At 43.2% G+C, this 16,320-nt stretch overlaps 1 protein-coding gene across 2 annotated transcripts in view; it reads left to right on the top strand.

Annotated features, from left to right (window-relative positions):
• The window catches only part of LOC119967310 (BSD domain-containing protein 1-like), a 33,572-nt gene extending 18,824 nt beyond the window's left edge, over positions 1–14,748 (top strand). For both annotated transcript variants that reach the window (XM_038799656.1, XM_038799655.1), the window contains exons 6-11: positions 1,229–1,335; positions 1,819–1,887; positions 5,341–5,422; positions 5,552–6,031; positions 12,167–12,270; positions 12,359–14,748. In XM_038799656.1, coding sequence (XP_038655584.1) covers positions 1,229–1,335; positions 1,819–1,887; positions 5,341–5,422; positions 5,552–6,031; positions 12,167–12,270; positions 12,359–12,403 — 887 coding nt within the window. In that variant the 3' untranslated portion in view covers positions 12,404–14,748. The remainder of the gene's footprint in view (positions 1–1,228; positions 1,336–1,818; positions 1,888–5,340; positions 5,423–5,551; positions 6,032–12,166; positions 12,271–12,358) is intronic.
• The last annotated feature ends 1,572 nt before the right edge of the window (positions 14,749–16,320 follow it).

Raw genomic sequence — 16,320 nt, 5'->3', positions numbered from 1 at the left:
AGGTTCTTGATTAAAGTCAAAGGTTATAGCGGGTAGACAGAAAGTAGAGATCAGCCATGATCTTATCAAATGTCTGTGCAGGCTGAGGGGTCAAATAACCAACCTACTCCTGTTGCTGATTTGTATGTTCTTCTCATTGTGAAATCCTCCAACCCATTAGCAAGGATACAGCAGCTGTCCAGAATTTTGAAAAGTCACCTTTCCTGTCCAGCTTAACAGCAGCAGCTTTTTACATCACTGCCAAAGTCTACTCCTTCCTCATTGGTGAAGGAGAAAACACGCCCATTCTTTCTGAGATGATCATTTTAAGGCTGTTGGAAAGTTGTCATGAACCAAATGGCCTCCTTTCAATGCTGTTTTGACTCTCCTAGAGACATATTTCTGCCCTAACAAGAACCAACCATTGTCAATGGTTTTGAATAATGCATCCATTGTAATAGGAAAACAAAGTGCAGAATGGGTTGTTCCCTGTGGCCTGTCCATTTATTGCCATTTTCACTGTTTCTAATTACAGCGCAAGGCAATGTTTTAGATAAGTCACCTGACTTGCCCACTTAATATTTGACTACTATGTTGAACCCACTGGTTTCAGCCTCCCTACATATCCTTCAGCTTTACTTGTTTTTTGAAAGCACATAGTGAGAAAATTATAATTTTTTATTCTTCTATGGGATGTGGGCATCGCTGGCTGGGCTTGCATTTATTGCCCATCCCCAATTACCCTTGAAGAGGCATTTAAGAGTCAACTATGCATTTAAGAGCCAATCACATTTCTGTGGATCTGGAGTCACATATAGGTCAGACCAGTTAAGGACAGCAGATTTCCTTCCGTAAAGAACATTAATGAACCAGATATTTGTTTTTTCTGACAATGGTTTCATGGTCATCATTAGACTTTTAATTCAATTTTTATTCAATTTGTATTTCACCACCAGTAGTGGTGGGATTTGAACTTGGGTCCACAGAGGATTATCCTAGATCTCTGGAATAGTAGTCCAGTGGCAGTACCACTATTCCACTTCCTCAATGCTTCTGACTTTGATACTGTGATATGCATTGGTCAAATACTAGTGCATCACCTTGGCCTAACCTTGAGGGAACATTTGTTTGTAATTCAGAATATCCAAACATGTTTCCTGCAAGTTAAATATTGATACCCTATTTTCAGAGATTATTTGGATTAACTCACTTTTTTTCTCATTCTATGTAAATCTTTGTATGTCTGCAGATCAATATAACATCTGGCTGTTGACCTTCAGCTTGGAATGTCAGAAGCGTGCAATATCGGATCTCTTGGTCAATAGTCCACGAATAAGAGATCTTTACTCAAAACTGGTATATTTAACAAAAAATGATTTAGCAAAATAGAATACTTAGCTAAATTGCATGAACTATACATATGCAAAGACAAATTTCATTTTCAGCTACTTACCAGAAGCTACTTTGTATCACTCTGGGGGAAAAAAATGAATTGTGGAGCAAAAACAATTTCTTCAAATTGCGACAAAAAATATTCTAATTCAGTTTGAATGAACAATTTCAGCTTCAGAATATTGTTGCTGTGAATTTATAACATTGTGGTTGAGTCAAGGGGCTGAAATATTATATTCTTTTGAGAATCAACCTTGCAACCTCACTTCTGTGAAAGAATTGAGCCGCGCTAATTTAAACAAACTTGTTAATTTATATAACTCATGAGAAACATTGTTTTATTGATACCCTTTTATCACATTTGTGCTTCAACTTTACTGTGTATTATGCATTCTGAACATTCAATGTTGTTTGATTTGGTTATTTTTATTTTATATATTTTGACAGGTTCCTTCTGAAGTTACCCATGCTGACTTTTGGTGCCGGTATTTCTACAGAGTCCATCAGCTTCATCAGGTCAGGGCTGCAATATTTTAATTTACGGGATGTGGGCGTCGCTGGTTAGGCCGGCATTTATTGCCCATCCCTAGCTGGCCTTCAGACGATTGACATTTTCTGGACAAGGCAGTAAAGATGGGTAGTATGGTTACCAGCATTAATTTCAGCATCCCTGGGTAGTGATGGTGGGATGGAGGAGTGAAAGTAAACAGCTGCTGTGAATGCTCCTGTTTTGGATGGCAGGTGAGGAGTAGGTCATGCCTGGCTGTGGCACCCTCTTGAGATCAAATGCCTAGTTGCCCCAGAGAAACACTCGTTGTAAGGTTAATTATTGGAAGACTATTATCATTCATGAAAATGTGCTGCACCATGATTCACCTTTTGCAAGGGCGAGAAAGGATAAGACCAGAACATCAGAGGCCAAGTTTGACAGAAAATGGGATTGAGGGTGGGATTGCTGTGAAATTCTCTTGTTGATGAGACTCGGGGGAGCAGTTCTAACTAAATATTCTCCTGATATTGTGCTTTTGTAGGTAAATACATTTGTAATATGTCTAGACAATCTCAGCAGGTCTGACAGCATCTGTGGAGGGAAAAGGCAGCTAACATTTTGAGTCTGGATGACTTTTTGTCAAAGCTTTGACCTGCTGAGATTGTCCAGTATTTTCTGTTTTTGTTTCAGATTCCAGCATCTGCAGTAATTTGCTTTTATCTTCATGTAATATAGCTATGTAATTTCCAGACAAGTGATGCTGATTATCTTTCTTAGTAGAATAGTACTGTCAAATGGGCTTGAGCAGAAGTAAACTTATTACACTAGCAAAGTGGTATCAAAATGTTTTCTCTTCGGTAATTCCACAATCTCTTATTATCAGCAGGTTCATAAGAAATAGGAACCAGATGCTCTGGTTTCTTCCCACTATGCCCGAAAGCCGTACTGTTGGGTAATTTAGACATTCTGAATTCTCTCTCTCTCTCTCTGTACCCGAACAGGTGCTGGAACGTGGCGACTAGGTGCTTTTCACAGTAACTTAATCATTATGTAGGCGACAACCACAAAGGCCACAGTCGAGCGGCTTCGCCAAACGTTCAGCACACACGGTATTTCAGAAGTGCTTGTTTCAGATAACGGCGTAGACTTTACCAGCGCAGATGTTTGGCTCATTCATGCACTTGAGCAAAATTTGCCACGTGTGCACCCGTCCGTACCACCTGGCCTCGATCAGATTGGCCGAGCGAGCGGTCCAAACATTTAAATAGGCTATGAAGAAACTGACCTCGTGATCCCCAGAGACACGTTTAGCCAGGTTATTTTTTTGCTATCTGATCACACCACATGCTGTGACGGGGGAACTACCCATGGGACGCTGCCTCCACATCTCCACACTCAGTTGAGTCTGCTGCTCCCAGACATTGGTGGGAAGGTTCGTTGTGGCTAGGACAGATCCGAGGCAGACACAGCCAAGCATATGCCCTACACAACCTTTCGCCGGGTGACTTGGTGCACGTCTGGAACTTTCTGGACCACTTGGATCCTGTGCCAGATCGGGCCGGTATCGTATAAGGCATGAGCGCAAGGCCGTGAGTCAAACAGGCACATGAACCACCTCTGCAGTCGTGTCCCCAATCTACCGGACTGTCTCCGGGATGCCCTGGCCCTGTGTGGCCCGCCTTCTTCACTGCCATTACTGCCCCCGGCCCCATTGGCAAGGAACCCCAAGACGCCGAGATGGCAGCTGTGGACCTTTCGGACTCCGATTCGGAGAAGGAAGCTCTGCCACGAGCGGAGACTGATGACCCAGTTCCCGATGATGAGCCGGCAACACTGACCCCACTCTGGCATTTTGCATGAAAACGTCGATTCCCTGCCTGGCTTACAGCACCGGATCCTGCACTAACAAAGCCAGAGTGCTAACCCTGGCTGAAGAGGACAAAGGGGCCTTCGTGCCAGTCCACCGATGTGGATGCCACTCAGGACTTGGTTGGGAGGGGGTGAGGAGTGTTTCAACCCCCATGGAGGTCACTGGGTATGGATCATCAAGTTCCCTGTCACCTCAAGCAAGTACAAACCTCTCCGGTAACGGGACGGGGCTTCCCCTTTAACTTAGGGAACCTGTGCAGTATGAAAAATCCTGACCTGGATGAAGGTCGGGGTGGGAGAACCCTTCGGGGAGTGGTGTAGTTCAATGTACGTGATAATAAATCTTTATTTTTTGCATCCTACCCTTTGTTCTTTGTCATCACTATGTGTGGATTCTACACTCTGTAACCCTTAATTCCTCTACTGATTATCAATCTCAGCCTTGAAAATGTTGAAAGACTTGGTCTTCATGAACAAGGACCACCCCCAAAGTCTCTTTATTGACTCTGGCTGATACTTCTAGTAAATTTGTCAAACATGATTTCTCCTTCACTAATTCTGCTTTATCAGATTTTGACTTTCCATAATTCTATTCTCTCATAATTTTCCAGTAACAACAGTTCGGCGTACTGGCAGATTCCTGCATTTTGCCTCCTTCCCGTTTTGAACAAGAGTTTTGGCTGTTTTGAAAATTTTTGTCACAGTTCCAAATCCAAGGATTTGGAAGATGACTACCAATGCATCCATGATCTCTCTAGCTACCTCCGTTAAGATGCTGGGACGAAAACCATCAGGTCCAGAGAACTTGTCAGCCATTAAAGCCATTAGTTTGCCTAAAGTTAATTATCTGTTGATCGTATGTCATTCCTCCCCTGTATTTTTTTTACTATTTCTGGGGTGCTTAAAGTATCCTATACAGCAAAGACCGATTCAAAATATTTATTTGCCTCCTCTGCCATTTCTTTCTTCCTCATAATTACTTCCCCAGTTTAATTCTCTAAGGGGTAAATGCTTTTTTTCAGTTCTCTTCCTTTTACTGTGCTTAAAAATCTCTTGTCAGTTTTTATGTTTCTTTCTAGCTTGCCCTCATAGTTTACTCTCTGCTTCCTGATTATATGTTTTAGTCCATCTTTGCTGCATTCTATGTCTGTCCCACTCTTCTGGCCTTCCACTGACCTTTGCCATCATACAAGTTTCCATTTTCAACTTCATACCATCCTTAACTTCCTTCATAATCCATGGTAGGTTATTTCTCGCCTTAGAACCTTTCCACCTCATTGGGGTGTATTTTTGCTGGGAGTCATGAATTATCTCCCTAAATGTCTGCCACTGCCCATCTATTGTCTTACCTACTAATGTATATGATCAGCCCATCCTGACCAATTCCATCCTCCTGCCTTCTTAATTCCTGTTTTAAGTACTGTGTGTAACTTGCAACAAAAAGTTTATATATAAACATGGAAACATGGAACAGTCATGTAATAACAAAAATAAACAAACAAATTCAGGGAAGAAGTGGACGGGATATTAAAAGAAGAATATTAAAATTAAATCAGAATTACACACCAATTCCCTATATTACTTTATTACTTCTTACAATTCTTGTTTAGGAGGAAGCTAGGAGAAGAGCTTTAAAAGAAAGAGCAGAACAAAGCACACACTCGGAGGACCTTAAATGGGAAGATGACGAAGGTATAGGACTGCACTGTGAACCCCTTACTCATCACAGATTTATTTACGTGAATCTTGTATACTAGAATTGTACAATGAACTAAGGAATTCAAAATTGTTAACTTGTTTGTTTCGTCTTTTTGTTCTCAGATGAGTTGGAAGGCACAACTTCTACACCCAACAATCTAAATAAAGTAACTAACAACTGGCATAGTCGAACACATGAACAACCAGGATACAAAGTGCAAGAAACTGGCTTGGGAGTCACCGTGACAAGTCTTTCTGAAAACGTGTCAAATGAAATGCAGCCACTTGCATTGCTTTCTGTTGAGGACAATAAAGGAATCCAGTATAAATCCACGGCAGGAGAAACTACCCAAATGTTGGAATCACTTTTAGAAATCGAGAAGCATGAAAATAAAAGTGTTTTGAAAGAAGAATTGTGTTACAAACTATTTGCAGATGAAGGCACAAGGATTGGTGAGAACACTCCAGGCTCTGAAGAGTACTCCGTATCCACTCTTGAGCTGAGACATCATGATAGTATCCATTTACAGCCTGACATTGCTCAAAATGCAACAGTAGAATCAAATACTAACATTGATGAGCCTGCTTTTATGGGTAGAAATGGTGAGTATTTTACTTCAAATTATATATTAAATGTAACTTTCTCATATAGTGTGATTTTAAAAAAATGTTCTTAGTATTTTGCGGCCAATCTTACCCCTCCTGAAATTTTCAGCTCCTTGTTTCAGTACAGCTTGATGGGCACCAGTCAGCCTCTGGTACCTAGCACAAATGACCATTCTTCAAACTTACTCCTTGTCATTGTTTGGCAGTTGGGCTTCACAGTAAATTCTAGCATGTATTCAGCACGTTTCTTACAAGCTTACTTGTAGTACCTGGACTGCAATCAGGAGCGGAAACTATATTTTCCTTTCTCTAACTCGAGACAGCTCAGACCAGTTATACCTTAACGCTACTGCAAACTGGCTGAAATCATCAAACTTGGTGCAAACAGTAATTTGAAATTAAGATCAGTCTATATTCACCGCCTTGGTTTATTGTTTCTTGTGTTTAAAAATCTCTTAAGATGAATCATCTGGCTCAGCAGTTCCAGAATCTATTTAGATAAAACGTTTTGCATTTACTCAGACTTCCTGTTTAGTTGGGTGGAATAGTGAGCTGTGAGGAGGATTTAGAGATGCTTCAGGGGATTTGGACAGGCTGAGTGTGGGCATATCTATGCATGGCAGCTGCAGTATAATGTGGATAAATGTGAGGTTATCCACTTCGGTAGCAAAAATAGGAAAGCAGATTATTTCAATGGGTGTAAATTGAGAGAGGTGGATACTTAATCAGACCTCGGTGTCATCGTGCATCAGTCGCTGAAAGTGAGTGCTTCGGTACAACAGGCAGTAAAGAAGGCAACTGGTACGTCGGCCTTCATAAATAAGAGGATTTGAGTATAGGAATGAAGATGATTTACTGCAATTGTATAGCGCACTGGTGAGGCCACACCTGGAGTCTTGTGTGCAGTTTTGGTGTCCTTATTGTTATGGAGGGAGTGCAGCAAAGATTAACCAAACTGATTCTTGGGATGGCAGGACTGTCATTTGAGGAGAGACTGAATCAGTTAAGATTATATTCATTGGAGTTTAGAAAAGTGAGGGGATCTAATAGAAACTTGTAAAAATTCTCACAGGATTACATTCAGAAAGAACGTTTTTGGTGGCGGGAGAGTCCAGGACAGGGGTCATAGTTTGAAGTGAGGAGAAAAGTCTTCACCCAGAGAGTGGTGAATGAGTGGAATTCACTAACACAGAAAGTAGTTGAGCCCAAAATATTGTGTAATTTCAAGAAGGAATTAGATATAACTCTTGGGGCTAAAGGGATCAAGGGGTATGGGGAGAAGGCTGGATCAAGGTGCTGATCTTGATGTTCAGCCATAATCATAATGAATGGCGGTGCAGGCTCGAAGGCCCCAATGGCCTCTTCCTGCTTCTATTTTCAATGTTTCTATGTTATGTCACACCTTTTCTGTCGTGCCATTCTATCACTTTACTTTTAAAATTCTCATTTTAGAGAAATATATACATTAGTAGTAATTAAGCCCCACAATATGAGCCTCCCAGTTGGGTTGTGCTGTGGCATGAAACTGTTGTTAACCGTTAACCTATAATTGGTTACAGTTTATTATGGGATACATATTATTAATTCTTGGGATGCAGGCATTATTGGTGAGGACAACATTTAATGCCCATCCTTAAAGGCCCTTGAGGATGTGTTGGTAAGCCGTCTTCTTGAACTGTTGCAGTCTATCTGGTAAATGTACATCCACAGTGCTATCAGAAAGAACGTTCCAGGATTTTGACCCAGCAGCAGTGAAGGGAAAGCAATATACTTCCAAGTTAAGATTGTATATAATGTGGAAGGGGATTTGCTGATGGTGGTGTTCCCATGCACTGTTGCCTTTGTTAAGGTTGCAGGTTTGGAAGCTGCGTTCGAAGAATCCTTGGCTAGTTAGAGTGAATCTTATGAATGGTCCATACTCCTGCCACTTTGGAGGAAGGGGATGTTCAAGGTGGTAGATAGGTTGCTGTTAGGATCCCAGTTGGTGATCAGAAAAGTGCAAGCCTCACTTGCTGAATATGAAGTCTATATCTGAAATCATTTTTTGAAAGCTGTTCCAGCTGTGGAGTTAATCAGCAGTTTACTTTGAACCTGTTAAGGTCTCTGACAAAACGCAGATACAATTAATACCAAGTCTTCAAAATCTAAAATGCTTTCAGTAGTGATCCAGCAGATTTATACTGCTGTGATACTGTTTTGTTCACTAATTAAGATATTTTGTGGAAAATAACCAGTATTTAAAATGGTTTTATCTTGCATTGCTGAAGCAGCGGTATGCCAGTTATTCACTTGACCTTGATATAATGCGACTTCTGAGTTAATCACTGTGACCGTGTACTAACCTCGCCTATTACAGCCCATCAGATTGTAATAACTTGACTCCAATAGCTTTTTGATCTTCCTAAATTTGAAACTGTATTTGTTTTACTTTCTTTGGCTGAAAATTAATTGTAGATTTTTTTAAAAAAGCAAATCATTGCTTGGGATTGTCGGGATTTTCCAGCCCTCCCCGCCGGAACGGAGTCTTCTGGTCCCGCCAAAGATGATCCCCTGCGGCGGGTTCCCCGGTGTCATGCCCAGCGAGCAACGCAAATAGCCATTTAAAATTAAATGAAATGAAAATCGCTTATTGTCACAAGTAGGCTTCAAATGAAGTTACTGTGAAAAGCCCCCAGTCGCCACGTTCCGGCGCCTGTTCGGGGAGGCTGGTACGGGAATTGAACCGTGCTGCTGGGCTGCCTTGGTCTGCTATCAAAGCCAGTGATTTAGCCCTGTGCTAAACCAGCCCCATTTACATCCAAGGGACTAGAAGATCTCGCCGGAGACCAATGGAAACTCCCTCTGCCACTGGAAAACACACTGCGGGGCGAGGTGGAAAATCCCGGCCTGGAAATCTAAATATTGATGTGAACGCATAATTAAACCATTGAAAAAGGGGTCAAGTAGACCTTGGTGATTTTAAGGTAAATCAGCTCTGGCACTGCCACGTCCTCAAAACACCCACAAATCAGGCGCAGTACAGATTAGGAACTGACCGTTTCACGTTGCACTTACCCGCTGTCATTTAAAATCTGTATAGTTTGGGAGACATTTTGTTCACAGTTTGTAGCAATTCAATTTTTTAAGAAGTGCTTATATTGACTACATGGCCTTCTGAAATCTCAAGGGATATTAGTAACATACTTCTTTCAAAATGGACATCTTTCTAACAGTTCTGTTTCAGCCAAGGGCACAGAAATTTCTGCAACAGGTTGAAGCAGCATGTGGAGCAGCAGATAGGTGCAACATGCCTGCACTTCTCTGTGGAACAATGCATAAGGAAGCGGCAGTTCTCAAAGGACACTGTCTGTGTTTTGACACTTCCTATGACCCACCAATGTTGAGCTGCACTGGGGTTTACACAAATTACAAATTTTCCCAAGTTCAAGGTTTTATTTATTTAGTAATTCATGTGGTATGAACATTGCTAGTAAGGACACCCTGACGGGTTCATACAGTGATATAGTGGGGCTGAGATGATTGACTTCCTACAACCACAACTATCATCATTTTTGCTAGACATGACTCCAATTGGTGGTGTGTGTCCAATACCCCCCTCCCCATCCCTGATTTTCATTGATTTCAATTTTGCTCAGGCTCCTTGATGCCACATTCCACCAAAGTCTGCCTTTACGTCAAGAGCAGACACTCTCACCTAAAATCTCTAGAATTTAGTTACTTCATCCGTGTTTGGACTCGTGCTCCAATAAGGTCTGAAGCTAAGTGGCCCTGGTGCAACCCAAACTCCAAATCAGTTATTGATGAGTTTATTGATGAGTAAATGCCCCTTGATAGCACTGTCAGCAATATCTACAATCTGCTGATTAGCGAGAAGAGGCTGAGGGGACAATAATTGACAGGATGGCTTTGTCCTGATTTTTGTGGACAGGTCAGAACTGGATAATTTTCCACATTCCTGGATAGATACCAGTGTTGTAGCTGTACTAGAATACATTGGGGTGGTTATTTCTGGAACACAAATCTTCTGTACTATCGCTGGAAGGTTGTCGGGACCCACAGACATAGGCCCATCCAGTGCCTTCAACCATTTCTTAATATTACATGAACTGAATTGGCTGAAATCAGGCTTAGGTGATGCTGAGGACCTTCGGAGGAGTCTGAGATGGATCATCCAATCAGTATACCTGGCTAAAGACGGTTGCAGATGCTTCAGTCTGGTCTTTTAGCACTGATATGCAACCTCATTGAGGATGAGATATTTGTGGAGCTCCTTCCTCCAGTTAGTTGTTTAATTGTCCACCACCATGCAGGATTGGATGTGGCAGGATTGCAGAGCTTAGATATGATCCGTTACTTTTGGAATCACTGAGCTCAGTTTGTTGCATGCTCGTCCTTTATTTAGTCCTGTGTTCTAGTTTCACCAGCTTGGTGTCTCATTTTATGCTTTGTAATGTTGCTGGTTTGGTCTCCTGAAATCTTCAATGAGCCAGCATTCATCTCCTGATTTAATGGCCATCATAGAGTGAGGATATGTCAGGCCATGAGGCTACAGTTTGTGATCCTATACAACCCTGCTGCTGCTGGATGCCCAAATTTGAGTTGCTAGTTTTATTCTGAATGTGGTTCATTTAGTACCACGGTAGTGACACACAACACAATAGACTCTACAGTGATCACTCTTACTAATATTGTCAAGGGCAAATGCATCTGTGGCAGGTAGGTTGGTGAGGATGAGGCAAAAACTTTTTTCCCTCTTGTTGATTTATTTACCATTAGCCAAGTCAGGACTCTGCTAGCTCAGTCAATAATAGTGCTACTGAGCCACTCTTAGTGATGGACAATGAAGTCCCCCAACCAGTGCCGTTGTTACCTTCAAAGTTTCTCCTAATTAGTGCTCAACATTGAGGAACATTAAATCATCAGCTGAGGCAGGACAGTAAGTGGTAATCAAAGTTTTTACCAATGGTTGACCTGATGCCATAAGACTTCCTGGGGTGTGGAGTCAATCTTGTAGATTCTCAGAGACATTCCCTTCTGACTGGACTACCATGTTGCCACACATGGTGGGGCATTGGCTGTAAGGTATGAGTGGGTGAGTATGGCTGTGTCAGGCTTTTTCTTGACTAGCCTTGAAAACTCTCTCAATTTTGGCATGTCCTGAGATGGCATGTCTTTAGATGTTAGCGAGGAGGACTTTGCAGGGTCTGTCAATATTTGATCCTTTCATTTTTCTGTCGCTGTTAGATACAACTTGAATGTTTACTCGGCCACCTCCAAGGGTAATTAAGCATCAACCAATCTGACTGTGGTTACATTAGTGGATTTCTATCGCTGAAGGGCTTTAATGAGCTTGTATGACGGTGCTGTCATTTCATATTCCCCTTAGTGAGACTAGCTTTGTAATTCCATATTTATTAATTATTTTAATTTAAATTCCACCAGGTGCCGCAGGGGGGAATTTGAACTTCTGTTCCTGAGCATCAGTTTGGGCCTCTGGATTATTTGTCCGGGAACTGTTACCATTTCCCTCAAACTTGCCATGCACATTTGAATGACGTCCAAGCATTAAGTGACTCAAACCATTCAACTATCAATCTTGCTATCAATCTATCAATCAATCAACTATCAAAGTGCAATCTCTTGCTTCCACTCTGCATCTGTTCAAAGTTAAAATTCACGGCACTATTCCGTCTCTTGTTGACTGCAGTTTTATTTTGGTTGATATAGGTTACTCCTTTATTGGTGTAAAATCCAGCTGCTTAATTAATCTAAATCCACCAGTGGCAGAAGCATGAATTTTCATCATTGTGGCTTATATTAACGAAATACAGTGTGACCAACAGGAGGAAAAACTTGCGTGAACAAGTTCGCGGACAGGGGGGATAAAAGTAGCTCAGGTAATTTATAGCTGAAGACCGGGATTTTGAAAGCTGAATCTGTCCATAACTTGGCACCGCAAGTTTAGAGAATTAAGGTTGGAGTAACATTCCAGTTACAATGGTTGTGACAATAGGTTCGAACAGTGATAATGGGTTCAAACATTCCATAATACTGAAAAGTATTTGGAACTTCTTCCCAATGATTAATTAATTGTTTTTATGGACTCTGGTGTCATGATTATTTTTGTTGTAGGAAACACTTCAAATTATGTTGAAAACTGGGATGAAGATCTTGATCTGGACATGACTGAAGAGGAAATCCAGATGACTTTATCTCGAGCTGAAGCCTCAGGAGAGGTACTAGTTTTGTTCTGTATTGCTTCTCTGCCTTGATGATTACCGATTGCAAGGTGGTGACTATAATGCATTTTTGTTTCTTTTGCAGCTTGTACCTGAAGAGTGGGATGATTGGGCTTGTGATCAGAACTGAACTCTCGACACATCCAGACAATTATCTACAATATTTATTGTGCAAGAGCATAATAACTGCTTACTGTGCCACAAGCAGTTACCATTTTTTGAGTGCTGCATTAATAGAGATAACAAACTGTTTTTGGGCCACAGGGCTATGTTGCTTTGTGGGGCGTTATACATTTGACAATCATTTTTACATTGTGCAGTTTTATGAGGTGATTGAAGATCTGCCTTTGAACATAACTTCGACCAAGTAAGGATTGCTAAATTCAGTGATAAATGCTAATACTGAATAGAATTCTGGCATCCTTGGTCTGATCCACAGTGTGTTAATATCATAGAAGATGTTATATTAGAGGTCTTTTAAAGGTTAAAAGAATAAGACTAAGGATTGCCAAAGATTGAGAGCATTATGTGATCAATAGCCTTAGTGACCCTGTGGAACCCAACAATACTCAAACATTTGAAAGCCCAGTCAGTCATCCGCATGGAAGTAACATCAAACTGTATAAATTGATCTGACCTAGCAAAGAAGGCATTGATTATACAGAAAATTGGCCAATCTGAAGGAAGTTCTCCATGGCTCCCTCGATGATCCCTGTTGCATAAACATTGTGAGCTGTAGTCATTTTCTGTGCCACAGGCAGCAATGCATAGGGTGCGATCCATCGGCTACGTTGCGTTCTCACTCGGGCATGGTGCAACCGGTGGATGTCGGAGAGACATCCTGCAGGTTTCCCAGCAGCCTTCACGCCTGGTGGGATCGGCCAAGGTCAGTCTGAATCACGTTTAAAAGGGACGACCAAACAGCGCAAAACCGACTTTGTCAAACTTACTCGGGATCTACTGGCCTTTCCAGCTAAGTGTTGACGCCGGCGTAAACATCGGAGTGTTTCACGCCAGTGTCAACGGGCCTCCTGGCCCAACAATTCAGCAAACCTCAGGGCGTCAGAGTGCTCCACGCAGCTCCAGCGCCGATAAGCGGCCCTGCACTGCCGGCACGGGTCCCGCATGCGCGTGGCGGCCGTTTTCCACGCCGGCACATGCACGCGGAGGCCGATCGCAGGCCTGGACTTCGTGGAGCCCCCCCCCCCCCCCCCTGGAGTCTGATCCCCCCGACCCCCAACCAGGATGGCCACCGAGGCCGCGGGCCCGAGCTCCCGCCGGGTGGTACCAATTGGAACCACGCCGGCAGATCTGTGGGAATTCGGCCGGCCAACCGGGGAGAATTGCCCCGACCAGCGCCGTGTCGACCGCGTGGGCCCAACTGGCGGCAATTCTCCGGTCGCCGGAGAATCGCGTTCCGGCGTCGAAGTGGCCTGGCGGGAATTTCCCATGTCACCGCCGATCTCTGACCCGGCGCGGGCTCAGAGAAGCCTGGACGAAGTGTGGGCTAAACCAGTGAGAAACTCCTCAGGGCCCAAAAATGTGACTAAGGCCGTGATTCTCCCAAACTGCAACAAATTCCCCCAGCAAGCGTTTTTGGCCGCTTGTTTTCCGGCGCTCTCAGTGCAGTGAAACGCATGGCTATTCAAAGCGACTAACAATGCCGGGAGCGGTGTCTCCCGGCTTTCATCAGCCACGTTGCGCCATAGCGAGCTACTTTTCCGGCGCAACGTGGCCGTTGGATCACGCCCATAGAGACTTACTGGCATTGCATCTGCCTGCACTTCCTGCCCACAACATTTATTTCCTGTTGCGATTAATTTGAGTCACGCTTTTTAGTTTGGCATTGAACACTGATTTTATTTTTCTCCATCTCATTTCCTGTCATCTGAAAATGAGTCCAGTTTTCAAGGGGAGCTTCTTCTATTGCTCAGTGCCTTCGCAGCAGCGCCTTTTTCAGACAGTCTGCTCTGCTCTGGCAACCTGCTGACTAAAGGAGACAGCAGAATGCTTATTTATAATCCATGAGAAGGAATGGCCCCACAGCTTGCAATTGCCAATATCATTTTCACTGGGCCATACAGAGTGTGAGAGATGTTTGAGAATGCAGACTATGTCCTGTTCCATATATAACAATGTACATCAACAAGCTCACTAAATTTTGATCAATTGTTTCCAAAAACGCAAAACATTGGGGGCGATACTCAGATATGGAGACCAAATGTTCGCGCCGTCGTGAACGCCATCGCGTTTCACGATGGTGCGTACAGGGCCCGGGCACGACCTATTCTGGTCCCCACAGGGGGCCAGCATGGCGCTGGTGTGGTTCACGCGGCTCCAGCTTCCTTATGCGGTGCCAAATGCGTGTCGTGCCAGCCCGCACATGCGCAGTTGAGCTGCGCCACCTGCGCATGCGCGGGGGACTTCTTCCGCACGCTGGCCCTGTCCCAAGATAGGGTCGGTGTTCAGGGGCCGGCCGCGCCAGGAAGTAGGCCTGGGGGGTGGGGGGGGGGGGGTGGAGAGAGAGGCCGGCCCGCCGATCAGTGGGCCCCGATTGCGGGCCATACCTCATCGGAACCCCCCCACAGGCCGCCCTGAGCATTCCCGCAGAGTTCCTGCTGGCAGCGACCAGGGGTGAATGGCGCTGGCGGGACTCTGCCGTGTTGGCGCAAATGGCGGCGATTCTCTACTCCTCAGAGAATCGCGCGAGGCTCGGAGAATCGCCCCCATGGTCTTCTACATTTATTGTATTTTGGTAGATGATGAACTCAAGAAAATACCAATTTCTTTTTGTTTGGTTCCACAGCTTAACTACCTTGCCAGCTCCTGTTTGTCTTTATTTGATTGAAGTTTGTTCCAATTTCCAATCAGGTTATTCCCATAAAATAATCACTGAAGCCTTCAGCGGACTTATTCAGTTGGAACTCCCGCAATGTAAAAACAATCTCTGCATTTATATGGCACCTATTCACGTGAGTGTTGCATTTTGTTTGGCGGTGCTGAAAAATTTTATTGTATGCTGTTTTGACACAGTCAGGCCCAGTCAGGTGAGGTGTGGTGTTTAAGGTATTCATCTTTATTTACTGCACCACAGTGAATGTTTTCATTTCTACGGACTACACTGCAATACTTTTTGGGCTCTCCCAGTTTACTGCCAATTTATAGGTAATTTTGTACATTACAGCTGTCAGATTCATTTTGTCCAACATCCAGCTGGCAGTGAAAGATTCTTTTTGTCAGCTTACCCAAAACTGCCTGTAAATTGTTGCAAACTGCTAATAAATTGGATAGGATTCAATCAGGTGCAAGTATGAATACAGTGAACAAAAATGTTAAGTGGTTCCTTTCATTATTAGTACACATAGTCCACATATTGCTCATATTAACTTTTTTATATATATTTTTATTAGTTTTCTTTCATAAATTTAGAATATCCAATTATGTTTTCTCCAATTAAGGGGCAATTTAGTGTGGCCAATCCACCTGCACATCTTTGGGCTGTGGAGGTGAAACTCACGCAGACATGGAGAAAATGTAAAAACGCCACACGGACAGTGACCCAGGGCCGGGATTCGAACCCAGGTCCGCAGTCCCAGTGCTAACCACTGCACCACATGCTGCCCCATTTTTATTAGTTTTATAATTTTTACAGATAATGCAACAAATTTTCAAAACACCACTGGTGCAGTACAGCACAATTATTTCTGCAAACGTAAGAACAGAGAAAGGCAGGATAAATTCATAACAACAGTTCCTCATTACTAGTGCCTTCCCCTGTAGACCGGAAAATGGGGGTGAAAGAGCGTAAGGCTATATAAACATAATAGGATAACATACCAAGATGCACAACTTTATGTACAGCAAGATCACGACCTGCAATGTGTCTCATGGGAAACCTTGCAGGAGCAGGACAGACAAAGCGGAGCCTATAAATTTGAGATTTATTGGCCCACACTCTGGAATTACATAAGAATACATTACATGTTAATTTTATGCCAATTTTGAATCGAAGGATACATGTCACTGATTCAGGGGCAAAGGATATTT

Source organism: Scyliorhinus canicula, chromosome 6 (genome assembly GCF_902713615.1).
Source record: "Scyliorhinus canicula chromosome 6, sScyCan1.1, whole genome shotgun sequence".
Lineage (NCBI taxonomy): Eukaryota > Metazoa > Chordata > Chondrichthyes > Carcharhiniformes > Scyliorhinidae > Scyliorhinus > Scyliorhinus canicula.
This window is presented reverse-complemented; position numbering and strand designations above follow the sequence as displayed.